The 26724-nt window shown below is 42.5% G+C and overlaps 1 protein-coding gene across 4 annotated transcripts in view; it reads left to right on the top strand.

Moving 5' to 3' along the window:
• The window catches only part of FSTL4 (follistatin like 4), a 301128-nt gene that overhangs the window by 155334 nt on the left and 119070 nt on the right, over positions 1-26724 (top strand). For all 4 annotated transcript variants that reach the window (XM_063168677.1, XM_063168673.1, XM_063168676.1 and 1 more), the window contains one exon: positions 4068-4298. In XM_063168677.1, coding sequence (XP_063024747.1) covers positions 4068-4298 — 231 coding nt within the window. The remainder of the gene's footprint in view (positions 1-4067; positions 4299-26724) is intronic.

Here is a 26724-nt window from a genome sequence, read left to right as displayed (position 1 = left end):
CATCATTGCTTTGGAAGGACTTGGTATAGAAGCTTCCAGTTTCAGTCATATATAATTAAAGTTTCTAGTTTTAGCCCTAGCTCTGATGAAATGACTAAACTTCTTCCTTCAGCAATAAACCTGGGTACCCAGCTGCCTGCTGGAGCTCACTTGTTACTTGAGGGCAAACTTCATTTTAACATATAAATGTAATAATTTACATTTCTGCTGTGTATAAGCAGTGAGCTGTGAACAGTGATGTGATAGAGCTGTTTGGTTTTTGGGTTTGCTTTCTGCAGTGGGTTTGCCTGGTTGGTCTTAAGTGAAACCAACTTAGTTCAGTGCTTGTCCTGAACCCAACCTTCCTTTGGGAATTGTGAGGCAGTAAGGAATAGGATTGTATTTGGGAGAGAAGAAAAAAAAAGCATGTGTGCCTTAGTCTGATCTGTAACACATTTAGTGGTGTGCAAAAGGTAGATGAGGTCCCTGTCTTTAAGAATTTATGCACAGTTAGAGGATGTGCATTCTCTAATGTGGCAGGAACATCTTTAATTTCCTCATTAAAGTCTTGCTTTGAGATGCAAGCAGCCTGAGCTTATGAAGTTCCCCAGCTCAGTTATTTTCTGCCTGCACCAAGCTCTTGTCAGTTTTCCAGTGGAATTCCAAATTTTTCTGGGGCAGCCAGGATCTAATTTGAGAAGTCAAGTGTGTTCATGGGTGTATGATGAGACTGGGCTTCCTCTGTCCATCCTTCTGGCGTTAGTGCAATGTAACACCTCAGAATGGCCATGGTGAGCATCATTGATTGGTGTTGAAGAGTGTCTTGTTTTTCAAGATGATAGACTTTTTTCCTATGTAAATTATTTTCTTTGCAACTAATAAATTATGCCTTCTCCGTGCAGTACAGTGGGGCTCATTGTGCAGCTAGTTGGTAGTTTCACTTGATTACCTTTCCCATTTCTCTTTTTAACAATCCTTGAATGGGAAGTTCAGTCGCTTGTAATAGTTCCCAAAAAGCAGTGGAAGGCATGTTTCACAGCTGTGAGCTGCACACCGGTGTCCTGCCTGTGGAATCCACCTTGATGCAATCAGGCAAAGTCCCTTTCCGTGGTTCATGGTGCAGCTCCTGATAAACCAGTTACTCGGGTAGAGACAGCAGTGCTTGCACAGTCAAACACTTCCTTTCCTCTCCGTTTGCTCAGTTCTGTTCCACACCCTGTTGCTGTCCTTGCTGGGCAGGGGGTCCATTGGTGCAGCTGAGTGAGCTCGTGGGGAGCTTTAGTTCTTCACAGGATTATGCAAATAATAATTGAATTAAAGAGCTGCTGTCAACATTACGAGGTTCTGGCAAAGATAACTGATGTTAGCACTCTGCCTGCAGGCACGTGGATTTCAGAGTGGACTTGGACAGGAGAAGCACATCAGGATTCCAGAATACTTGAATATTTCCTTTCTGGCTCTTTATGGGGTATATTTCTTACCCCCTAGCAAACTAAGCTGTTTAACCAGGAGTTGCCCATGTGGGAACACAGAATAAATTAAACTCTGAACAAAATGAATAAGGCATAAATATAGCCAGGGTTTCTGGGGTTTTTCCATAGTAACTGGGATAGATGGAAGAAAGATTAAGTATTTTATATATATTTTTTATAGGCTGGTTCTTTAACAAATCTTTGACATATCATTAAAAAACTTAAAAATACGCTTCTAATAAAATTGTTTGTCTTCAGTTATGCAAATTTTATATTAAAAATCAAAATACCAGGATTACTTGAGGCTCATAAGAGCATTTTTGCTGCTCTCAGGGCAGGGTGCAGCTGTCACCTACTCAGATGTGACCTGATGCATTAAATCAGAGCAGTACCTTGAATGAGGAGGCAGCAATAACCTTCAGTGAGATGCATAACACAGTCCTTGGCTGGTGCAAGCTCTGAGAGATCAATTTTTAGTGATCTAGGCAGCCCCTGAAGGTCTTTGCTGTAGTTGTACCTGAATTACATTTATATAGACAATAATAGTTGCTGAATCTTGATTTTTAAATAACTTTAATATCAACCACAGCCTCCAAAACATGTCTTTTGAGGCACATTGTGATGGAAAAGGCAAATGCCTGTACTGATGCAGGTTCTGCCACTGAGAGGAGGAAGAGGATGCTGGGCCAGAGCTTCCTCAAGTCCTCATCCTTTGGGCTGCTCTAATTTACAGCAGGCACTGAGAAATAATATGACCTTTACAGTGAGGTCTCCCTGAGGTCACAAAATTTGCATTTCTGAGGATAATTTGCAAAAATTCTGGAACAATTACCTAAGTAAGTAAAGAATAGTCAGATACTCCTTCCATGAGCTGTACTTTCTGCACTGCTCAGAGATGCTTTGACCTTCTAGTTTATTACAAGTCAGGAAAAGTCAATATTTCTTAGCTTGCCAAGTTGGAGGAATTTTAATGAGTTATTGAGTCAAATAGGTAATCCTCCAATAACAGACCTTTTTTCCCTTTCAGATTTAGTGTGATAAAAACAAAGGCTTAATGGGGACCAGGAAAAATGGGGTTTTGTTAGAAACTCTTGCTTGTCTCTGTGCAAATGCTTTTAACCCGTTGACCACAAGTAGGTGAAATGGAGCTTCAGCACTGGGACATTTTGCATTGGCATGAAATGCTGGGCAGGCAGGGGCTGTGTTGATGTTAGCAGGGAATTTAACATGATAAAATGAGATTGAAATAGCTGGTGCTGATGCTTCTCACATCTTTTTTGCATGTGATAAGGGGCTGGATGAGATCTGGTCTGTGCTTCTATGCTGAACTGTTTGGCTGCTGGAAAAATCTGTGAAGGGAAAAGCCCTGGGTGTACCTTAGAAGATGTTGTGGCATCCCAGATGCTGCAGGGTGTGTTCCACTGGGTGCTGCAGCACATCTGGAGTAGTGCTTGCAACTTGAACATCCTCTGAGAGCTGGCACACACCAAAACCTTCCCAAGAGCCAAACGTGCATGTGGTAAATGTAGAGAAAAGGGATTTGCTTCCAAACCATCTTGCTGGTCCAGACTGAGTCCCTGGCTCTGAGGCAGCCAGAGTCTGGCTGTTGGAAGGCTGCGCAAGGCTGGCAGTGGGTTTTTGCCCAAGGAAAGGCTTGATCCTGGTATAATTGAGCCTTTTGCAATTCCCCTTTGTGATGCTCAACTTGGTGAACTGCAGTTAGCATAGAATGATCTAATTTCCAGAAACTCTCTTCATTGAGTGTGATGCTAAGTATTGCTCTGAGTAGTGGCTTGTTTGGGAGTGCCTGTCCTGTGTGAATTTTAGTCATGTCCTCTGTAAGCCTTTAAGCGAGGAAACTTCATAAGTAGAAAATGTTATAGCACAAGGACAGCCCTTTTAATAGTATCAAAGACCACAATAATATTCAGAATATCATATCCCGTGAGTTCTTAAAAGTAGTAGAAAGTTATTTTTCACTACGTGTCATTACTCAGAGTGTAGGAGTAGATACTGATGGTCCCTGTAACAGTGACTGGTGTTTCCCCATTTCATTCCCTCTGTGATAGTCAGTAACATTCCTTTCAGTAGTAGTCTTTCTTGGGAGTTATTTTTTCAAAAGCTCTCAACAGTTGTTTGTGTGAGCTGTCCTTGAAACCTGTGTGAATTTTAGCCTGGAGGATATTCTGCCTTTGGGTGGGAGCTTCTGGCTCCCAGGGTGAGAGCTGGACTCTGGATGTGCCCAGGAGCTGAGTGCTGACATTTGGGGCGCTTGGCTGAGTTTTGTGGCTGGAGTAGCGCAGGGTTTCAGAACTGCTTTCAGAAAAAGTGTGGGCACTGAAATGCTCTCACTGGGCTTTATTCTCGGCTCTAGTTCTGTGAAGAGCTAACAGAACAAAGGGTTTTGTGTCCATCACTTTCCAAGAAAGCTCTTTGAGCACACAGTGTTGTGACGAGGGAGAGCTGGAGGTCTGGGAGTGCCGATCTGAGCGCTCTTCAAAGGGGAGCGCTTTGTACCTGCAGCACTTGCTGCTCCTGCCGGGGCTGTGTTGCTGCAGCAGCTGTGTGGGCTGTTGAGGCTCGTGTGGCTCATGGTTCATTTTCTGCTGTCCCCAGTGCTGCAGGGGCCCTGCCAGAGGAGGTTCTGCGGCCGGGGCAGCCGGTGTGTGCTCAACGGGGACACGCAGCAGCCCGAGTGCCGGTGCCTGGAGGAGTGCAAGGCCACCTACATGCCCGTCTGCGGGTCTGACGGCAGGTTCTACGAGAATCACTGCCAGCTGCATCGAGCCTCGTGCCTGCAGAGGAAGAAAATCTACATCATCCACAGCAAGGACTGTTTCTTCAAAGGTAGGGCGTTGTTGAAAATAAATACTTCTGTAGGGCTTTCGTCGCTCGCCGTAATCCTGGTAAATGGCCGAACGGTGTGTTTTATTTCTAAGAGCTAAATTTTTCAGGGATGATTTATTCCAGGACAGCAGAGAACATACACAGTGTTTTATGCAGCTATTAAGCCCCTGAGTGCCATTGCCATGCAAAATGTAATCATACTGGGAACTGGTAAATAATTAACATCACTGTATGCATTGTGTGCACTGTAGTTGTGCTGCTCAGTACTTTCAGCTGCTAGTGTAATAACTTTTTACAATCCAATTCATTTGAAAAGGCTTTGAACAAGACAAAGATGTTAAGAAAAAGTAGATGGTATAAACAAAAGTTTGCTGCACCATTGAGAAACAAAAACCTAGTTAGGCAAATGACACAGGCAAAGGGAAGGAACTGCTTAAATGAAATAAGAAATGGGGACAGACTTTAAATAACTTTAAAGACTGTTCTGGTTACCAGTGGGATGCATACATCTGGAGCTCTTTTACTGGTTCAGTAGCAAATTTCATTATCATCTTTGCACCAAAGCCAGTCCCAAATCTTTCCCATTAATATTTTGTATGCCATGTACCATCCTGCCATCAAGGGAGACTGCAGGAGTAGGAGCATATGATAAAATGCCAGGGAATGGAAGAAGCTGTAAATTAGTTTACTTCTAATGAGAGGTCTCACAAAGGGCCTCACTTGAGTATCTCTTGAAAGCGCATTGTCAAATATGACTGTGTATACCTACAGGAAGATTTGAGTGGGTTGTTGCAAATATATCCAGTGACATTTACATGATCAAATATGAAAATAATTCCTTTATCTTCAGCTCACTTAAGCCCCCAAGGAGATTGGCTGTATACAGAGCTATCCATCCTGAGTTTTCTTTGCTAACTTGATGCTAGAAGAGCCTATTTAAGAAATAGGAGCCCATTTGAAGAGCTTATTAATATGTCCTTGTGGTACCCTTTGGAGATAGAAAAGCAGTGCCATTCTTGTTTTGGAGAAGACATTGTGTCTTTTTGTGACTAAAATTTTCCAGTGGTATGTAGACACTGCTTTGCAGTGCATTGCAAAGTCTCATTTGCTTTGAAGATCTGGCTGTGGAGAGGACAACACAGCTGGTCAGAGCGTTGATTTGGTGAACACCCTGGGTTAGTTTGTCACAGGCAGCCTCTGAATTTACCAAAGCAAGTAATTAGGATCAATAGACCTTGTAGGAAGTAAATCATGGAGGGTGTCACCCAAAGGCATTTTTTCAAGTACATGAGTATATCAAGGCAAAGAGGGATTTTTTTGCTAGTCACATTAAAAAGGAGCATCTGAAAAGGACACTTGTGCCTTGCTCCAAATGCTGTGCTTCTGCCTCTGGGTATGAGATCAGATGAGGGTATGGATCAAGCTGGAAACAGTGTCCATCCCTGAGTAAGATGCAGGTGGGCCTCTACAGCATGAGAAACCTTGCAAAGAAAAGTAAAGTCTTAATTTCAGAGATGCTCAGCAACCCTCCACTCAGTTGAGGGGATTTTCTTTCCCTGACTACCAAGAACATACCTTGGGTTTTTCATTCTTGACATCACCCACCTTTTTATGACAGTGTGTCTGCCCTGGGTTTTTATTTGTTCCTTATCACATATAGTGTTAAAGAAAATGAGTTCTTATTGCAGTAATCAGCCCCTGCAGTGGCTGTATTATGCCTAATGATAGAATGTCACGCTTGAATACTTCCCTGAACACACCATGAAATGATGTCAGAAAGTAGGAGTTGTGTGTCCCAGTTTAAAGTAACCCTCGAACTCTTGCCAGGGAGCACTGCTTAAATCTGCTTTTCAGCAGAATAACAGCTTTATGGAAGGGAAGAAAGGAACAAGCTCACTTCTCTTCCCACGTGAATAAATAAAAATGTACTTCACACCTCTGTCTGCAGAGATAACATACAGAAAAAAGTTTACCTTAAGTGGGGAATAATCCCACAGAATGGGACTCCATACAAATACTTGGCTTCAGCCCTTTTTTCTACCATGCAGTTCCTGAGTAACCTTCAGTGTATTGCTCTGTTTATTGGTACTTCAGTCTCCTATTTCTAAATCAAGAATGATAGTGGTTTCTCTCAAATCAAAATTTTCAGTCAGCAATTAAGGTACAGGTTTTTAAGTACCATTATAAGTGTAACATGAAATGTAAGGCTTTGACTGGAGAAAAACCTTTAAGGTGCAAAATTACAGAATCCCAAAATGGTTTGGGTTGGGAGTGACCTTAATGAGCCTCCTGTTCCAACCCCACTGGTATGGTCAGGGACACCTTGCACGTGTTTTCTGTTTGCTTTCGACCAAGTAGATAATTTAATTATTTGGGTACACTCAGACTGATGAGTGGGCTGCTTCATGTTTTTTTGTCCCTGTTGACTTGTTCAATTAAGATTTGAATTCCTGTGCAGAGCTGAGGGATGCTGCAGACTGGATATTTGTGTGTGCTCTGCCGGTTTGCCCAGTTATCAATGACAAACTGGATGGACTTAAAGTAAGACAGAGATCAAATACCCTGGTTCTACTTTGGCTGAGCTAGGCCTATCCACAGTAAACTGACAATAAAGCAAACAGCAGGGATTTATTTTCTTTTGTGTATTTTGGGAAAGGATTTTTTGATCTTTTAGCATATTTATCAGATGTGAAGTGCTTTATAAATACTAGTGGGTAGCAGATAGTACTGTGTGAGTAGAAGCATTTACATTTTGTACCAGCAATAGTATTAGGAAGAGCACAAGAAAATTTGTCCCTGGAAAAATTACTGATTTCTCTTTGGTCCAGCCTGGAATAAAATGGCTCCTTGAAATCTTGAGAGTCCAAAATATTGAAAAAACTCGTGGAAACGAGAGATCTCAGCCGGAGTGATCTCCCCAGGCTTTATCCTTCAGCCTCTGATGCAGCTCAGTTCCCCTTACACAAAACCATAAATGCAGTCTCTTTTCCTCAGTTGATAAAGCAAATAGGTGGGAAATTTCACTTGGGAGTTTGAAGTCACAAGGGAAATACTGCAAAGCAGAAGCCCTAAACTCAGAGATCTCAGGAGAAATGTCAATCCCACTCATAGCCCTTCACACTCTCCTTGATCTGGTTGTCCTTCCTGGTGTGAAATACAGTTTGGTTTTCCCATAGGAAAATGTTCTATTTAGGAATTTTCTGCCATGTGGCAGCGTTTTTTTCATTTTCTATGTTTTCACTATTTTTTGAGTTTCTGTAGTCATTTGATTGAGGTGTTGGTGATTTTTACTGGGTAAGAAAATACATAAAAGTGCATTTACTGTGTGCTGAACTGGTCAGGAAAGAAGTTTTTCTTCCCCAAAAGTTCTCCCAATACTTATGAAGACTGGAAAGATAGCTGTGCTCAGAATGACAACTGTCCCATGGATGTCCAGAATGAGCACTTGGCCTGAAAATGTTCCTGTTTGAAAAAATGCCTTGGATAATGAGGTTATATCATTTCAGCACAGTATTTTGGACTACATTTTGCTTTTTCATAGCAGAGTCCCCTTTTTTTCCACTGCTTTTCATTTTTCTTTCCTTTTGACTGTCTACACCCGCTCTGTCTCTTCCCTGACTTTTCTCTTATTATTTTTGGCCAGCGATAGCTGTGCAGACACCATTCAATAATTTTTCATCTCTTACCTTCATCCTTCCACCAGAAACATCAGAGCAATGCATTTCCCTAGCAGTTTGCATACATTACAGAAATTCTGTTTAGAGCTGTGATTTTCCATTTTCAGGATTTAGGAGTAGTTGTCCTCTTTCTTTCTTTCTCTTCCTGCTTTTTTCTGCTTGCTCAGCAATCTCAGAGCTCCTGTGCATCAGCCAAGCCCTTACTGGAGGAAGGCAGCCATGTTTGCTTGCTCAAGCTCATTCCTTATTTTCTGTGGTTCTGACATCCTCTCTCTATCCAGGTGGATTGGGTTTTTTATAAAAAGCTCAGCTTTTCTTGCCAGCCTGTACAGCAGCTTTGTGCTGCAGCTGGTCAGATTGAGTTTGTGCTCTGGCATTAATTCAGTCCAACTTAGCTGACCAAATTCTTGAACTTTCCATTATGAAAATGCACTATACCTGTGTTGACTACTTAATATGTTTTTTGTCTGCTTGTACCAAAGCTCTAATTTTATGAAACCTGACAGAATTTTAGGCAGAGAGATGGTGTGCTGTAAAAGCATGTTCATGTCTGGTATTCCAGTCCCATTCTCTTCCTTCCTTCTCTACTGAAATGTCAGTATTAATTTTTCAATAATTTTGTCCCCTTGCTTAAAATATGTCTTTTTCTTTTAAGCAACTATCTGGCAGTAATTTTCCTCCTTATACAAGGTCGTTTCTTGTCCCATAATAAATCATAATTTTGTACATAATTTGTACAGAATTTTATAAGAAATCTCTGTGGAAAACCACCTGCCTTTCTCCTTTCTGTTACGCACACACCGTCACACTGTTTGGTTTGAGGCTTACTATGATGCTCAGAACAATATTTCATGCCATGAATTTATATATAAAGTCTTCTGGAGTGTGCATGCCTGTGTGCTGGGTTGTTGTGCACGTGCACACGTGTGAGTGTGTTTGCACATTGACAGAGCCAGAATTATGTGTTCTATCAGGACATTTCTGCACAGGTCGTTTGCACATTGACAGAGCCAGAATTATGTGTTCTATCAGGACATTTATGCACAGGTTGTTTGCACATTGACAGAGCCAGGATTATGTGTTCTCTTGAGACACTTCTGCACAGGTTGTTTGCACGTTGGCAGAGCCAGGATTATGTGTTCTCTCAGGACGTTTATACACAGGTGGTGTAGCACAGGATGGAACCTGGATCTGCATGGAGAGAGAATGAGAAGCAAAGGGCACAGCTGAAAGGAGATGTTCAGCTGATGTAAGGAGATGGCTTTCCCTTGGAGACTGGTTGAGTGCTGGGACAGGCTGCTCAGTGCCATCTCCATCTCTGGGAGCTTTCAGAACCTGGCTGGGAACAGCCCTGAACAACCTAGTCTGACCTTCACTAAATGTTTTGATGGAAGTCTCTTCCAGCCCATATCATCCCATAATCTTATGATTTCGTGACCTTAGGTAATGGCATCTTTCATTTTCAACCACTCTTATCTTTCTTCCAGTTCTCAAAAAAGATTTTTTTCTAATTAAGGAAAATGATAATCTTCTGCATGTTGACAGAAAATTTTCTATGCTTGAATGTAAATAAATTACAAACCTGGGGAAAAAACCAAACAAGCAGGCTGATAACTTGTATCACTGCAGTAATCTCAAATGCATATGAATTCAGCCTCAGGTGGTGGTAGTTTATTTTCTCTGTACTTTATTTGTTGTCCATGTGTTAGTTCTGTGCTTTGTTACTTCCAGAAGTAATTTGTTCTACGGAATAGCATTTCAAAACATCTCTGGGAAGGTGTTGAATGTTTTGCTCATTATGTGCTTGCAGCACAGGCAGACCCGCTCCATTGCTGGTTTGCAGACTGGAAGGAAATCTGCTCCATTTAACACTCTCTGTCTTTCCAGCTGGAAAAATTCTGAGTGTGAACTAATGGCACTTTTCCCAGCTGGCAATTAATATTTGCTGATTTAACTTTGCAGCAGTGCTGCCAGGCTGCTCCGGTGGCAGCGAGCTGGGCAGGGGCGGCTGGGAGGAAGGCAATTAATCCCTGCTGGACGAGGCTGGGGGCTTTGACATGCAGGTCAAGCCTCTAATCATCATTTCAGTGTCCAGTGTAAATATATTTGGAGTTTAAAGTGTTATAAAGAGAGATAAGTGCTGTATAAAATGAAGGAATGTGTTTGCTGTCAGTAGAGCTGATGCAGTTCTTAATAAACTGAATTCCCAAGGGATTCCTTTCTATTCTCACACTGCCTTTTCAGCTCCCTCCACTTAGTCTTTTGGGGAGGGATCAATTTTACCTGGCTTTTCAGGCTGACTGCTCTTAAATGTGATTTATAGCTTTACACCTAATAAACAGACTGCATCAATCTTTGGGGTAAATTATGGAAATTCCATTGATTTGTGTGAGGATACGAATAAGGGACTGCTAGTCTGCTCCTAGCTTTGGTAATAGAAATTTTCTAGGAATAGGTTTAGGATCTTGAAAAGTATTTTCCATTTTAAGAGAAAATTGAATGCTCACATTGCTGAAATTCATGGAAGGGAAATCTTGGCTAACAGTCAGTTGTGAAATTCCCTGATATAGGTGGGCTTTCACTGGAAATTAAATGCCAGTAAGAGTGGGGAAAGTCTAGGCATAAGAAAAAGAATCAAAAATAGCAGAGAACCTATAGTCTAACAAAAAGAGATCTTTAATTGAATATTAATTACATATTAGTTATAGAAAACCTTTGCTGGGGACCTCATGGCCATAATGGGAATCCCACAGGTGGGAGGGAAAGTGGGACTGGAATTCTGTGATGGACACTGAGTTTGACATGGTCAATCAAAAGATGAATTATGCTCACTGGAACTCCTCACAGCAGGGCCATTACCTGCTTCTACTTGGCCAAAATAAAAATCTGTTTCCCTGCTGCTGGGACTGCATAGACCAGTGACAGATTTTAGTTCCAGTCAGTAAAGCCAAAATTGAGGAACACACACCATGGATGAAGCTAGTGGAAAAAGTGGTGTTATCAGATGTGATCCTTGTCCAGCATTCTTGGTGGTTTTATAGCTCCAATTTGAGGCAATAGCCATTTGGGGAGTGCAGGAATAACTGTGATGTGACTTTTTATTTGTTAGATATGAAATTGTGTAACATTTGCTTAGAGCAGTCATGACCGTGACCCCCATGAACAGTTTTATCTGGTGACTGTTATCTGTCTCATCTTATTTAGGGCCCAGTCTATTAATCTTCTCCAGTTGCCAGTCTTGATGTGTATGGCATATTATCTCCAATAAAACAAAAAAGCTTCATACTGTGTATCAGCTAGTGAACAAAGGGATTAAAGGATATTTCTACAGCAGTATTAACATCTTGAAAAAGAAAAGTGAGAATTGATCTTTGTAATCTTTTTCCCCCTTGTAACTGAGGATGTACTGGTTGAACTGGAGTCACTGAAGCCCATGGTTAATGGAATGGGCAGCTGGAGGACCACACCAGCACCCAGCACTGTGTAGCAATCCCTGCTCTCTATGAATAGAGGAACTGCTTACATGTTGAAATAGAAAAGCTCAGCCTAAATCTCCATGCTGTGGAGGAAGACAATATTCCATGAGGTGGTCTCAGTTTGAAGCCCCCCCAAGTTTCAGCTTCATGTTCTTGAGGGCCAGGAAATGAGATGCAGGTGGCTTTAGGGAGCCATCTGCTCCAAGCCTGGGTCTGCAAAACCTTCACTGCAGTGCTTTCAGGAAAGCTGAGAGGTGATAATGAAGCTTTTTTTGAAGCACAGCCTTAGCAGTTGTGATGGGGGACGGAGCAGAGGAGGAGGATGAAGAACCAAATTAAAGTGTGTGGGGAGAGAAGCAGGGAGGTGGTTTGTATTTACCAGTGGAAGTTCCTGTGCCAACTTTGGTGCTGCTTTCTGCAACACTCGTTATGTCAGGGGGTGTTTGTCTTTCTTTTTTTAATCTATTTTTGTGTGCTCTTTGCATCTGACATGTGCTTGTTGCGATTTGGTGGCAGTCTGAACTCACTGTGTCCACATCACTTTTCTTTGCAAGTCACGTTCATGTTTATTGTACATTCATTTTGGAGCTCAAAACATGCTTAAATATTGAAGAGCCTTATGTAGGAAAAGTTTTTGCTTTTTTTAGCGTGTTAAATTTAATATTAGCTCTCACCATTCCGTCAGCGATTTTCCAAAACGCTCTGAGTGGTGTAAAACTGGAGAAATGCCAGCAAAGTGGGGCATTACAAAGTCATGATTAAGAAGCGGCACATCTACTGAGCTCCTGCATTGCTGAACCTCTCACAGCCCTGAAAAGAGCTTGGATGCTCAAAAGTTTGTCTGCTTTTTTCCCCAACTCAATTATCTTAAAGGCCTTTTCCAAACTAAAATATTTCCATGAAATTTCTACATCTGTAGTTTTCCCTGTGGAAGGAAAGGCTAGCCTATGCCAAGTGATTTCAAATGAATGGCAACAAATACTCTAATACTTTTGAAGTCACCTTTATTTCCCTATAATTACATAAATTTTATCAATAGAAAAATTGCTGACTTGCTTAAGGCCCCCCCAAGTCACCTTTTGAGAAGCAACATGCAGCTTGATGCTAGGGACTCTCCATTGGACACCTCCAGCTCTGTGCTGAGACAGGGGCCAGGGAAAACCTTAATTTCAGAATAAATAAAAAAGCTCCAAACCAGAGAGAGATAGAGAGATTGCTTTAAATGAAAACTGAAAAGGTTAAAAGGTAGAGATGAGCATTAAAGATTAAGATGATTAGATCATGGTAAAGGGCGCTGGAAGCTGAATGAAGGGAAACAAATGGCTGGAATAAATTTTAGGGCTGGGGAGACTGAGGCAGGGAGATTTAGAAGTCCTTTAAAGATAAAAATAGCTGATTAAAAGCTATTCAGCACAAATGCTAATTTTTCTGGGTGCGCAGTATAAAAATCTGTGGAGCAAATTGAAATTTGGAGTGCCTGGGAATACCAACAGGCTGGATGCTGCAGATTCAATTAGGTAGCTGCAAGGAAAAAGCTGGTCCAGCATCCCCCAGCCTTCACTCCCTTCCTGCCTCTGTCCACCAGGATTTAACAGGCACTTCTTGCTAATATGCTTGAGAGTGCTGAATCCTACCAGAGGTGTCCTGAAGTCATGGGAATACGAGTTGAAATGAGCACTCCACAGCATGGGGTACTGATAAAGCCCCTTGTAATTTCCCAGTTGTTTTTTTGATGTAGAATTGAAGCTGTTCTCTCCTCAGGGGCTCACGGAGTGCCAGGGGTGAGGTTATCTGCCTTTGCTCGCCTGCCTGAAGTGCAACTGCTCCCACAAATAATACAACTTGACATGGGGAGGTAATGAGTGATCTGCAGATTTATTCTGTCTGCTCATGGCTTGAAAGCTCTTTGGGTAGAAACTTTTTTTTTCTGTTAAAAATCCTGTTAATGGAGATTAATGTTTAATGTAAAGTACAGAGTTAATTATCAGTGCAGTTGTAGGAATGGGAGGGAAGGGGTTGGCAGTGTGTAGGAGCATCACAGAATTATCATTGATTGGTTTGGGTTGGAGGGGATCTTCCAGTTCATCCAGTTCCAACCCCTGCCATGGGCAGGGACACCTTCCACTGTCCCAGATTGCTCCAAGCCCCATCCAGCCTGGCTTTGAACACTTCCAGGGATGGAGCAGACACAGCTGCTCTGGGCAGCCTGTGCCAGTGCCTCAGCACCCTCACAGGCCCATGTTTGGATTTGCGGCTCATAATGGTCTTGGTGAAAAAAATATCCCCATGGTAATGAGCCCGTGTGATGGAGTAAAAACAGAAGACCGGGCTTAGTCTGTTCTGCTCTTTAATTTAAAGAAATGAGCAGTGCAATGGAGAGGGAGCTCACAATTGAAATGTATCCAAGTATTTAAATATTTAAATGTAACCTTTGTAGTAAAAAGTTGATTGGTGTGATGTGTCCAAAGGAAGACATTTTTATTTACCTTTTGAATGAGGGTTGTTTGCACTGCGAACAGCCTGATGGGCTGAGCAAAGGCTCACCTGGAACAGTTTGCCATGGTGGGCATGGGGTTTGTCTCTTCTGCAAGTGACTGCAGGCTCTGTCAAGATTTGTCAGGGCTTTCCTCTTCCTTCCTTGCCTTTAGTCTGCCACACTGGCAATTTAGTTGAGAGTTTTGCTGTTTTTCAAGAATAATGAGGGGGATTTTATTTTTCAAATTATTTCAAATTTCAGTATGAAATTTTAGTGGGGTTTTATTTATTAATCCTTATTTACCTGCTCTGGCACAGCAGCTCACCAGGAGGTTTTGTGGCAGATTTGGAGATGTTGGTGCCTCTGCAGTCTGGAGATTCACAAGAACCCTGAGGGCACAGGACAATCCTGGGCATCCTTGTCCAACACCAGCCAATCTCCTCACCAGAGGTTTTCCAATGGAATCCATGGTGCTGGATGCTCATCATTGTTATAGGCTGGGTTTCTTTTCATTTAATCTAGAGCAAGCCAAATACTGTGCAAACATTTGTGGTGAATATTTAGTTGTATTGTCACATGTAAGCATTTTGCTGTATCCATGGCCCTGTAGTTTGCTATTCATGAATATTTTAGCAAATTGGTTTACTAACAGGAGTGTTGCCTGGAAGCAAATGTTCCAGAATATTTGTAGAAAAGCAGATTTAACTTTGGGTTTGCAGTTACTTGCTGTGGGAGCATTATCTAAGCCCCATCTTTATGCTCCTCTGGGAGGACCAGCGTAGCCAATTAAAGCAGATCTTGTTTGGAAATGTGATTCTCATAACCTGCCCATGATAAACTGATATAAGGAGCTCTGTCTTTGTATAAAGACAGCTGGATCAAGGTTGTGCAGCTCACCCCTGGCACAGCACCCGGGTGCCTTGCAGGTAAACTGGGAGCAATAGCAGAATTTCTTGAGGACTTGCAGGAATCTCTGATATTTGCTCTGTTTTTTGGATCAGAGCTGTCCTGAGGGAAAGATTTCAAAATATATTTTTTTTGTTGGTGTGTCCCGTGTAATGTGTAAGTTTCTGAAGGGTAACTGTGCTCTGGGTTCTGCTGCATTCTTCTGGCTTGAGTTGTAAAACAGTCTTGAAAGAAAATTGCTGCGGTGCTGTTTTCGTATGGCCAGTGTTCAAGTAGCTATACTTGAATTCTAGAGTAACTAGAAAAAAAATTGAAGTGGCATGAATACCTGCTCAGCTCAAGGACTGCAGGTGCTGTGATCCCACTGTGAGCTGCTCAGGGGCTGTGGCAGGGCAGGACTGGGGTGGGTGTTATGTGTTATGGGGCCTGAAGGGAGGGGAGAGACCTTGGTCCCCTCAGGGTGGAGCAGCATCTCTGGAGCTGTGCAGACACCACAGCCCTGCAGGGTGAGGGAGCTGCTCCTTCCTGTGGCCTCAATGCCATCAGTGAAGACAGAGATTGGATTTTAGGAAGAAATTCCTCCCTGTGAGGGTGGGGAGGCCCTGGCACAAGTTGCCCAGAGAAGCTGTGGCTGCCCCATCCCTGGAAGTGTCCAAGGCCAAGTTGGATGGGGTTTGGAGCAACCTGGGACAGTGGGAGGTGTCCCTGCCTATGGCAGGGGGCTGGAACTGGATGAAATGAGCTTTAAGGTCTCTTTTGATCCAAGCCATTTTGTGATGATTCTGTGAAGTCATGCTCACAGTGCTGCATCTCTCCATCCATGGCTTCCCATTCCTTTCCCATTTGTTCCCTCCAATGGTCACCATCAGACTTCTTCCCTCCATCCTCTGTAGGCATGTGTGAGATGTGCCCATTTTCTTGAGAGTTTTTGCCTTAGGAATAGTTTCCCATAAGCAGAAACTCAGGAGTCAGCCTATCTAAATGCAGCTGGTAGAGCCCTCACAGCATTTTGGAAGAGCTCTGCATCCAGCATTTAAGTGAGGTGCTCAGCACATCTGGAAAACATCTGTCTGAGATTCATAATTTGGCATTGTCATTCTTGGAGTGACTGTAAAACAGGGCCTTGTGGAAAATGCTTAATACTCCTGGACACGTTGTGTTTTGTGTTAATGGGGAAATGGCTTGTTAGGTCCAAACTAACTGGCAGAAAATCTTGCTGGAGCTGTACAGCGTTGAGGAAGTAAAAAGCTGTTAAGGCTAAAATTTCAGCCTCTCTGAACCCAGTAGATTTTGGCTGCATTTTTACTGGAACAAAATTGAAAGCTAATGAAGGCATTTGGTGGCCCCACACTGGCTTTCAGCTAGCTTTTATTTTACATAATAAGTTGGGGAAAATTGGAGTGCAGTTACTCTGGGCTCACTTTAGAAATGTGAGCAGGTTGCAGGCTGCTGTTCCGGGCTCGTCAGTTATAGCTAATTCCTTTGGCTCTTTTAAAACAGAAATGCTTTGTTTTCCTTTGCAAAAGGTGGCACAGGCAGCCCACAGGGCTGCTCCAGCTACAACCAGCCCAGGAAAATCATTGGAGCCCTGCCCTCCTGAGCAGTTCTCTCCCAAATCCATCCTCTTTCTGGCCTGATGGGATTTTTTTCAGGTTTTTATTTAAAGTCATATTTCACCACTTTCTTAAATTGGTGGCAATTTCCTAACAGATAAAATTTCTTCAAATTGCTTCTTTTTATGTTTTCAGAAACAGTGCCTCTTTTTAAATATTTTTTTTTCACTGGACTGAGGGGTTTTCCATATTATTATGTGAACTGACATCTCCTTTTTTATTTCTTTCATCTTTTCAATCTTGGTGCATTTATCTACTTCCTTGCAGTCAAGGTGAAGAATTGGAGAAGTGTTAAAGGAATGCTTCATTATCCTGTTTGATGCTGTTACACCCATGAATGTGGATGTAGTTTGTGCTGATATCTCATCTGTGCTGCCTTGTTCACACAAGTGGAAGCCTTTGGTAACCTGAGCTCAGGGAATGCTGTCCTTCTGAAGTTAGTGGCAAGTGTTCTTTTGCCATAACTTAGTATCATGAAGATAACTTATTTTTACTGACACTAACAGACATAAAATACTAACAATATTTAGAAAAGAAGCAGTATTGAATCCCCAAATCTTGTCTTCCTCCTCCTTGGAAAGGTTCCAGACGAAGCCATTGTCCCCAGCAAGGAGCTGGAGAACTCTGACATTTCAAAGTAATCAGGTAGAATTACTGCATCTCCAGATATCTTTAACCTGTTTACTGACATTTCATTCACATCATCTCATAATGTTCATTGGATCAGAAAACAGCCTGGAGCCACATTTGCAAAATGCTTCACAAAATGTTTTGATCTGGGAATGTGAAAGCATTGTATAGGATGAGGTATAGACTATTTATAGGAAAATCAAATGGGATATCATTTGGTTGATTTTTTTTTTTTTTAGCTTTTGTGGGTTCCCCCTTTGTTATTCTAATTTTCTCCTCTGCTCTCCCAGAGCAGACATTTCCATACTCCCAGTGTCAGGCAGGATGCTGCCATGCTCTTTGATGGGATTTCCTAACCAAGGATAAACTGGAGCCAGCCCCTGAGAAGTGCAGTGATCCTCACAGACATTTTTAGCCAAATTTCAGGTGCTTGTGTAAAGGGTCTGCTCAGTCAGGACACACAGCCCAGCACTGCTGCTGGAGCACCAGTCAGGAAAGATAAACAGCAAATGGAAGCTGGAATTTAAAAAATCAGTGCAGAGCATGGGAGAGCATCAGCAGTGGAAGGATCAGGTCGCTCAGGGTCTTCCTCAGCTGTATCCTGAAGCATAAAAAACCTACAATGGCTTACCCAAATTCAGAAATGTGCCTGATGTCAACAGGCATCTGCAATCAATAAGTTCAGAGGAAGCTGGGAATAGGGTTATGAATGTTTGCTGTTTTCAAAAAAGAAATACCAATTTTTAATTAAAATGCAGAAAGAGCATTTTTAGGGGCGTTGGAAATTATATTCCAGCACTGCAGGTGGGTTTTCTTCATTGTATCCTTTGGCAGGACTATCATGGCTTTTGAATTATAGCATTGGAAAGCCTTCTAAGAACTTGCTCAGAGAAAGGTAAAAAAAAATAAAATCTAATTTAGTGTGTTGAAAAAATACTTAACAGTCTTGTAGAAATAATGTTCTAATTAACAGTGTAGGTCTTTATGAGCTTTTGAGTGAGCAGGTGCTGTCTAAAGCCAAGCCAGGTGAGGTTTATCCCTCTTGAGACAGTTCAAATCCTGAGTAAACAGGAGCTTTATTTATGAATTAGTTTCTCTGATAAGTCCTGCCTTTCTATGCTGCATGAATTTTTGCATGTTTCTAAGATACATGTTAGCACTCAAGTTCATATTTTTAAAAAAGTTAAACAAAAAAATTATATAAATATATCTTCTACTCTGACATTAATGTTAAATACTGTGAAGTGATCTTGGAGGTTTTTTCAACCTTAATGATTCTGTGATTCTATGTGAGGAAGCTCCCAAGCACTGTGGACAGTGTTGGTGCTGTTTTCTTTCATTATTGCATTTGGCTTGATGCTTATTAGAGTAGCAAAAAACAACCCCCCAAATGTTTAATAACAAAAAGCACAAAGCAAGTAAAGCAGCAGCTATTGATTTATTGCTGCTGTATTTCAACCATCAGCTCACAGTTATCTTTGATGAGGGAAGCACGAGCCCAATGATGGAAAGAGATTTTTGCCAATAGCACTTTTTGGTAGGAATTTAGTACCTGTAACAGATAGAAACCAGAGGGAGAATTTTTCCTTCTGTGCCTTTTAGTCCTGTGAATTCTCCCCAAATTTCAGAAGCAGGGAGGAGCTGGAAGGATGACAGGTGACACAAGCAGGCTTCTGCACCGTGGCTCCCTCTGGCTTCTGTAAAAACTCATTCTGCTCCAGCCCTGCTGATCCTTACAACAAAAGGTGCAGACAAATGGAGAAACAGATTTTGTTAGTGTGAAACAGGGAGGAGAATTGCCATGCCCCTGTTTTAGGTTGGTTTACACTTTTCTGTGTATTATTTGTGCGATGAGGGCTCAGCAGTTTTGATGCAAGACCAGGCTGAGGTTTGGTCTGAGGGATCCAGGATCTCATTCAGGGACCTCTTTCAGGACGCTCTGTCAGGCAGGTGGCATTAGGTGTGCAGTGCAAGGCACCAAATAAAGACCAAATAGGCTGTTTCTTTTCTTTTTTGGTGTTATAGACCCATTTTCAGCCCACTGTTTTGAAGAAATTATGATTGATTGGGTATTTTAATCATCTGCTAAATAGTTCCCTACTTGATCACTCTAATTACTTTTTCTTAATGTATGCTGTCTTCATCCAAGGGAGAGCCTGTGTCAGTGCTGGCTGCACCTTCCAGGTCTGCCTGTGCCACTGGAGAGAAGCCCATGGGAATGGGCTCTCTCTTCTGCTCCCTAAGTTTTATTTTCAATTCCTTGTGTGGATTTATGCACTATAATTTTTTTTTCCTTTAGCAATTGACTTATAAGCATCAAGCAGGGTAGTGGAGACTTTGCACACTGAAAAAGGCTCTTCTCTGCAGCTGTTTTTCCACCTGGCTCTCAGGTAAAGGTCTTTAAGGGCACCAAGGAGCTCTCTTATTGGTTTTCTGTGGGTGCTGTTCCCAGGTGTGGTGGTCAGAAGTTCTAAACAGCAGCATCAGGAGACAGGACAGTCTACTTGCTTCTGCAGAACCAAGGGAACACTGGAAAGGTGCCATGCTTTGGAGGAAAATCTTTTTATTTTAGTTTCATTAAGTAATTTCTCCACAAAACAGCACTCTAAATGAATACCTCAGTAATAAGTACATTGTTTTAAACCAAAATTTAATTAAAGTAGTTAAAGACCACAAAGTCATGTTGAAAATTGGGGGAAACTGCTGCTCAAAAAAACATTCTTGTCTTGAAGTATTTGAGTCAATGCAATAAGGAATTCTCTGCATGAACAAACTGTAATAATTTTTAAATAATTGCTGTTAACACTTTTGGTGACTACCTAAGTACACGCTGACATATGGTGTGTCAGCATGAGGCACTGATTTAGGGTTTGATGTTCTATACCAGTTTTCAAGCTGTTAGATGTAAGCTGGAGGATGCATTATGTAAGCAGACAGGTGGCAAGGATTCAGCAGCTTGGTCAGCAGGTGGGATTCTGGCCTGCTGCTCACCATGGAGAACCCGTGCTTTCCTCCTACCTCATTGACCTCTTTTCTCCGTCTCCACGTTGGTTGTTTTGTCTTTTGCCACTTTTTTTAGCATCCTGTGCTTTGCTGGGGGAGCATCCCCAGCCCAGCTGGGGGCTTTGAGGCACTACAGCTCTTCTTAAGGCAAAAATCAAAATTTCCTTACAAGACAAGGGGAGGAGGAGGAAGTGTAGGAGGCACATTCTCCTTTTATGCCAATGAAAAAGCTTCTAAAAGCTGCAGGTGAGCATTGCAAATCAACTCTGCAACTTAAAAACATCCTATTTATTGTTCTTAAAAGCATGTACATTTTCCTCTGTGAGTTCCAAGGCGTGCATGCTTCAATAACCCCCTTTATGTACATTTTGTGTAATTTCTTGCTGTGACAGTTGCAAGTGAAGATGCTCAGAGCTGCCTTTGGAAGCTTCAGCAGCCAGCTTTTGAAAAGGAAAAGCTGGCACTTTTCCCAATTTTCTGCCATCTGTTGGAAAAAAAACTCCAAAAGCCCAAACTTGCACCTACTCTGTAGAAGTTTCCAGGTAGGAAATCAGAGTAATACCAAGACTGGATGTAAAGTAATACCATGTTAGTGCAATGTGTGTGCAACTGCTTATTGCAGTTAGTTCCAAACCACGTCTAGTTTGGGGAGAGCCCCCACAGACCATGTGCAAGTGTCTGAGGTTACTTTGGCTCCTTTAGGGATGGCTTGTACATCCTGATTTATGGAAATTACCTACAAGAAGGTGTATCCAAGATGCTTAGAGAAAGAATAGTGTCTTGGTTGATTTCTTCTTTTCCCCCTTGTCTTCCCTCCTCACTTCTTCTCTTCCCCATCTTTTCACTCTGCTTTTTAAATTATTTTTCTGTAACTCACAAAGCTGCAGTTTATTCTGGGGAAGCTTAACAGCAGACATGTGCTGATTGTGGAGCAACATGAAATGTGTGATGTGAGGAGCAATTGAAGAAATCCCAGCTGGAAACAAAGCCCCTTGCCAGGCTCAGCACAGCCGAATTCGTCAGGGCTCAGCAAGCAGCAGCAGATGTGGGGCTGGTGTTGAAAGCAGCAGGGCTGTGGGGAGCCTCAGGAGCAGGGAAACCTGGAGTTCACCCACAGGGTGCTGGAAATCACCTGTGCTGACTCTGACATCAAAGTCTGCCTAGCTCCTGCCAAAGAGCTCAGGGAGAAAGGAGCTCTTGCACGTGCAGGAGACAGGCAGGGTGAGAGTGGGGTGTTTTAGGGGAGGATGCTTTCATTCTTCCTCAGAGGAGTGTGTCCTTTCTATCCCCATCATCTACTGGGCACACAAACTGCACTCAAAATTTTATATAAATAACTATATAATTTTGTATAAATTTTGTATAAATAACAGGAATCTCAGCAGCTGGATTTGAACACATGTTTTAAAAACATCATAGAGTGAGAAGGGAAGGAGGCAATATTAATAAGTAAATTTTACATACTGTAAGGATGTAGGTTTTTTGTTGCACTCAGAATTTTGCAGCCTTACACAACTTTAGCAAAAGTTGGCGTTTCATTTTTTGCTTTTGAGTGTTATTATGATTGGGTGAAGCCTTAATTGTTGAAGCCTTCAACAAGTGCACTGCAGTAAATATCTGAAAAAAAATGAATAGAACTTAGCAAATGAAATGTGAATATGTTTATTTGTGTAAGATGTGTCCTCATATCGTGCAAGCAAATTTACATTTTTAAGGAGCTGCTTTGAAGCACCATCTGCAGAAATCCCTTAATACTAAATAAATAAATCTTCAGACTGGATTCACATGTAGAAATAACCAAATATATTCTTAATACAAAATAATTCTACAGCATCTAATGCACTCTGTCTAATGCATCATCATTTTAATGGATTCTGGTTTAATTGCTCGCATCCCCCAGCTGAAAGCCACAGCTGAAGGTGGTTTTTCCTGGTTCTTCTGAGGACTTGTTGATATCCTGAGAAATTGCTGGGGTCATAGGCTAAGCTAAAGCACTTTTGCCAAGCATTTTCCCTACATTTGGAGTAGCAGTACAGCTCCAGCAAACCAAGCTGCAGGCCAGGGCTATGGCCTGATGCTCATGGAGGAGCCCTTGGGTTTTGCACCCCAGGTCCCTGCAGCCTGAAAAAAAGTAACTGATGTGTCATATTTTGCTCTGGAAATCAATGCCATGTTCCCAGTGAGCTCAGACAGAGTACTGATAATTCCTAAAATCTCTGTAAGCCTCAGTATAACAGCAGAGCTTTGCCATTTGCTTCTCCAGGCTTATCCCAAATCAACCTCTATTAAAATGGAATTACTTGGCAGGAGTAAGTCTGGGAAGAGCTCTTGATTTTTCCTGATGGGTCCTAGTAGCTGTTCCCCAATTCTTGTGGATTCTTTGGTACTTCCTCAGATTGATGTGTCTGTTATTCTGCCAATGGCCAAAGGTTCCCACAGGGAGGCAGGACATGGGTTTGGGTTTGGTGTCCCCTGTGCAGTGAAAACTCCTTCTGGGATTGCTGACTGACCATCACAAGTTTGGGTTTCTCCTGGTGAGTTTTGGTTTCTGTCAGTGCTGAGATGATGGCTCTGCAGACAGCTGGGGGGGCTTGGAAGCTGTGGCTGTGCTCGCTGCTGGAACAGGGAGTGAGAGGCAGTGGGGGCGAGGATGAAAGCGAGGAGTTATAGATGGCGTCTGCTTAAGTCTTTGATAGCTTGTAGTAAAATCTTACCAGCAACTCAGTTCACGTCATGTCTTAAACTGCTTGTGAAATAAATATAACTGACAGCTCTGCACGCAGCAGTGCACCGTTTGTGCACAGAATATTTTTCATTTGAAGCAACCCAGAGGCAGAAAGAGATGAAACGCTGGGAGCGGCAGCCTGCATCCCCACAGCATGTGTCACTGCGCCAGGGATGAGTGACACGTGTCCTGATGGATTTGGGATGGCAGTAGCTCAGACGCTTCTCTGTGCTGATAATGAAAACAGTGCCCAAATCTGATTTGAGATCTGAAAATGGGAAAAGTGATATAGGCAGCTGAAGTGTATCGTTTACCTCAGGAAGCCTCGTCGCTTGGATTGCCAAGGGAAAGTTAGCAAGAGAAAACACCTTCCAGTCTTCAGCTTAACCCCCCTGGAAGGGGAGATGCCAGGATGTGGCCAGGGCTGCAGGGTGAATGTTTATAGGGCAGGGAAGATGCCAGGATGTGGCCAGGGCTGCAGGGTGAATGTTTTGCCTTTAATTTGCACCAGTGTGACACAAATTCATCTTGGGGAATTCCCCTGGTAAAGCACACAGGTCTGTGTGACAAGCTTCTTTTCTTTTTTTTTTTTTTTTTTTTTTTTTACCCTCTTGCATGTTTTCTTTAAAGAGAGATGAAGGTGCATCCTATCCCCAGCTGTCCTTTTGCTCTCTTGGGTTGCAATGTTGTGTTACTTCATAAAGTCTGAGGTTGGAAAAGCCCTCCAAGATCATCAAGGCCAGCCATTAACCCAGCACTGACACTGGCTAGCCACCACTAACCATGACCCAAGTGCCACACATCTCTTAAATGCCTCCAGGGATGGTGACTCAGCCACTGCCCTGGGCAGCCTGTTCAAGGCTCAGCAACCCTTCCTATGAGGAAATTTTCCCAGTATCCCATCTAAATCTCCCCTTGTGCAACTTGAGGCCATTTCCTCTGGTCCTTTCCATTTTCATGGATGGGGCTCATTATCAGTGCTGGGGGCTGGAGTTCTGTGTGCTGCTGTAGATGTGTTAATCATCGTGTTGGAGGCAGGGGTGAAGTCACTATCTGCTCATGAGAGCTTGTCATCAGCACTGACATTATTAGAATGCCTCATTCCTTTTTCAGTAGGTGTTGTTTTAGATATATAAAAGAAAAAGGGAATCTATACTATGACTAAAGATACTCCTGAACAGTGTATTTATGGCTCTTGTTACACTTTGATGGTCGTGGGTTGTTTTTTGCTGGGAAAAAAATGTTCTTTCTGTTGTATTTTATGAAGAATTGGTGACATCTGGTGATCACTTATAATGAGCCCTCTCAAGACTGCCGACAGAAATAAACCTTTTAGTCACAAAGATTTGTCTTGCAACGTGTCTGAGAGACTGCAATTAGCACAGAATCCCTGCCCCCCCTCAGCTTGGGAACGTTCAGAACCTGTGCCAGGGCAAACACTGGCTTGAGCATATTGCAAAATGAAAAAGATTGTTCCCTGGCTCTTAGGGCTAATTGAATAAAGGCCTATCCAAATGAAAAGGGCAGCACTGATGCTCTGGTCCCTGTGAGATGGGCTCAGGGAGCTTGAGGTAATGTCAGGGGGGATGTTTGCAGGATCAGAACAACTCTGTCTTCAGCTAAATGGATTTATATTTGTGGGCAGAGGGTAGAGGCTGTTTTACTTCAGAGTTTTGTCATTTGGTTTTGAAGTCTAATAAGGCAAGAGTGAAATAATGGAAAGCTGTTTTGGAGTGCTGCAGTGTATTGATGATGAATTGATGAGGTTCCATGAGTCTGCACAGAAAGGTTCCAGCTGGGCTTCCCAGTTGGCACTGGAGCCCTTCAGGTGTACCTGGACATGCTGCCAGCAGCCAGATGGGCTTTTGCCTCTCCTGTGAGGAAAGGCTGATAAAATTGGGGTGGCTCAGCCTGGAGAAGAGAAGGCTCTGGAGAGATCTTAGAGCACCCTCCAGTGCCTAGACTGGCCACAGGAGAGCTGGAGAGGGACTTTGCACAAGGGTCTGGAGTGACAGGACAAGGGGGAATGGTTTCAGACTGACAGAGGGCAGGCTTGGATTGGCTATTGGAAAGAAACTCTGTGTGAGGGTGGTGAGGCCCTGGTTGCTCATAGAAGCTGTGGGCTTCCCATGCCTGGAAGTGTTCCAGTCGAGATTGGATGGGGCTTGGAGCAACCTGGTCTAAGGGAAGGTGTCCCTGGCCCTGGCAGGGGTGTTGGATCCAGATGGTCTTTAAAAGTCCCTTCCAACCCAAACTGTTTTATAATTTTATAAATAGGATGGTTTGCATTAATTGTCTCATCTGTTGATTTTCTTAATCAACACCCAAACTGTTAATACCTTTCTTGGTACTCTTGATGTGGGGAAGGTTGGGTTGCTCTGTGAATCTGAACAGTAAGGTAGCCTGGGGTGTTTATTAATATCTTTTAAAGGAAAGAAGAATGTTGGCTTTATTGTAGAACTTAGGCTGGTTTTACTGATAGTGAAACCATCTCTATTCACACTATGTCACCTTTGTTTGCAAAACAAAGTAAAGATTTAAATGTTTTTCATTTTAGAGCACTTGACCTTGTTTTGTGTTTTGTGATAACTTTTCAAAAATTTTTAGATGTTTTCATTCAGTGAAATTCATGCATGTGTCTGACATCTGATGATATTTTTATTTTCTAAATGGTAACCTTCCTCATAAAAAGCTATCCTTTTGTTTTAAAAAACTTGAAGAGAATTATGGGTTAATTAAAATATTAAATTGAAAATTCAGAGTCTGCTCTGAACGACTCCTTGTTTCTCAGTGTGCTCTGCCTTGGATCTCCTCCATGATTTTAAACAAACAAAAATAAGCATTCAGGATACAGAAAAATAGCCCTCAAGGAAATCCCACCCATTTTGTGCATAGCTAGTTTTATTGAAGAGATTTGGACAGTTTAATTCTTTGAATGCAAGTGCTAAAGCTGGGTAAAAATAGATGTGTCTTATGCATATGATGCATCTTTCAAGGACCACAGTTCTAACTCAGCTTTGCTCTCAGTATTGTGAATTTTGCTCTGTGTTTCAGGAGGGGGGCAGCTGTTCATGTGCTTTGTGTGGTGCCAACCTGCAGCTGCTTTCACTGAATGGAAAACTGAAAAAATCTTAGGTTGGATTTAATTTTAAGAAAGATCTCTCAGATTATCTGAATTGAGCATTTGTAAGGCCTGCATGCATAATCTCTGGAGAAAGTGTGGGTGGTTGTGAATAAAGTGAGTTCTGAAACACAGAAGGAATGGCCACAGTAGCATTTCCTTTATTTCTTTGAAAAAGTACAATCTTCTTTTGCTGTTCAGTGTTCTAGTAATTTTGGAAATAGCATCTTTCTAATCACATCCAGAGAAGTGCTCTCCCTTCCTGCCTGTGTGACTTTCTCTTCACGATCCCATGAATAGATAATCAATGGAAGAGGCTCAGTGCTGACCCTCCATTGTTTTCTGGTGCCACAAATAGATGAAGTTATTGATAATAGCTCCAGATTAAGTGGAAAACAAAGCAATAGCTGGCTCCTTGCAGGCACAGGGTAATGCACACACTGATATGGGAACCATATCCTTATCAGCTTTTTATCTCACTGGTTTGTCAGGGGAGATACCAGTGCAAGGAACAGCTTGGGAACAACAGTCCCTTAATAACTTGTGCTCTGCTCTGAGCAGGGAGGTGGGACTTGGAGTGGTGTGACCTTGGTTTGTGGTTCTCAATGGCCAGATACAGAGAATTCTAGGGTGGTTTGAGTTGGAAGGGACCTCAAAGAGCATCCAGTTCCACCCCCTCTTCCATGGGTAGGAGCACCTTTCACTAGACCAGCCACACCCAGCCTGGCCTGGTTCATTTCCAGGGATGGGGCAGCCACAGCTTCTCTGTGCAATCTGTGCCAGTGCTAAGACCTCAGTC

This window comes from Melospiza melodia, chromosome 14, assembly GCF_035770615.1.
Source record: "Melospiza melodia melodia isolate bMelMel2 chromosome 14, bMelMel2.pri, whole genome shotgun sequence".
NCBI classification, from domain to species: domain Eukaryota; kingdom Metazoa; phylum Chordata; class Aves; order Passeriformes; family Passerellidae; genus Melospiza; species Melospiza melodia.
This window is presented reverse-complemented; position numbering and strand designations above follow the sequence as displayed.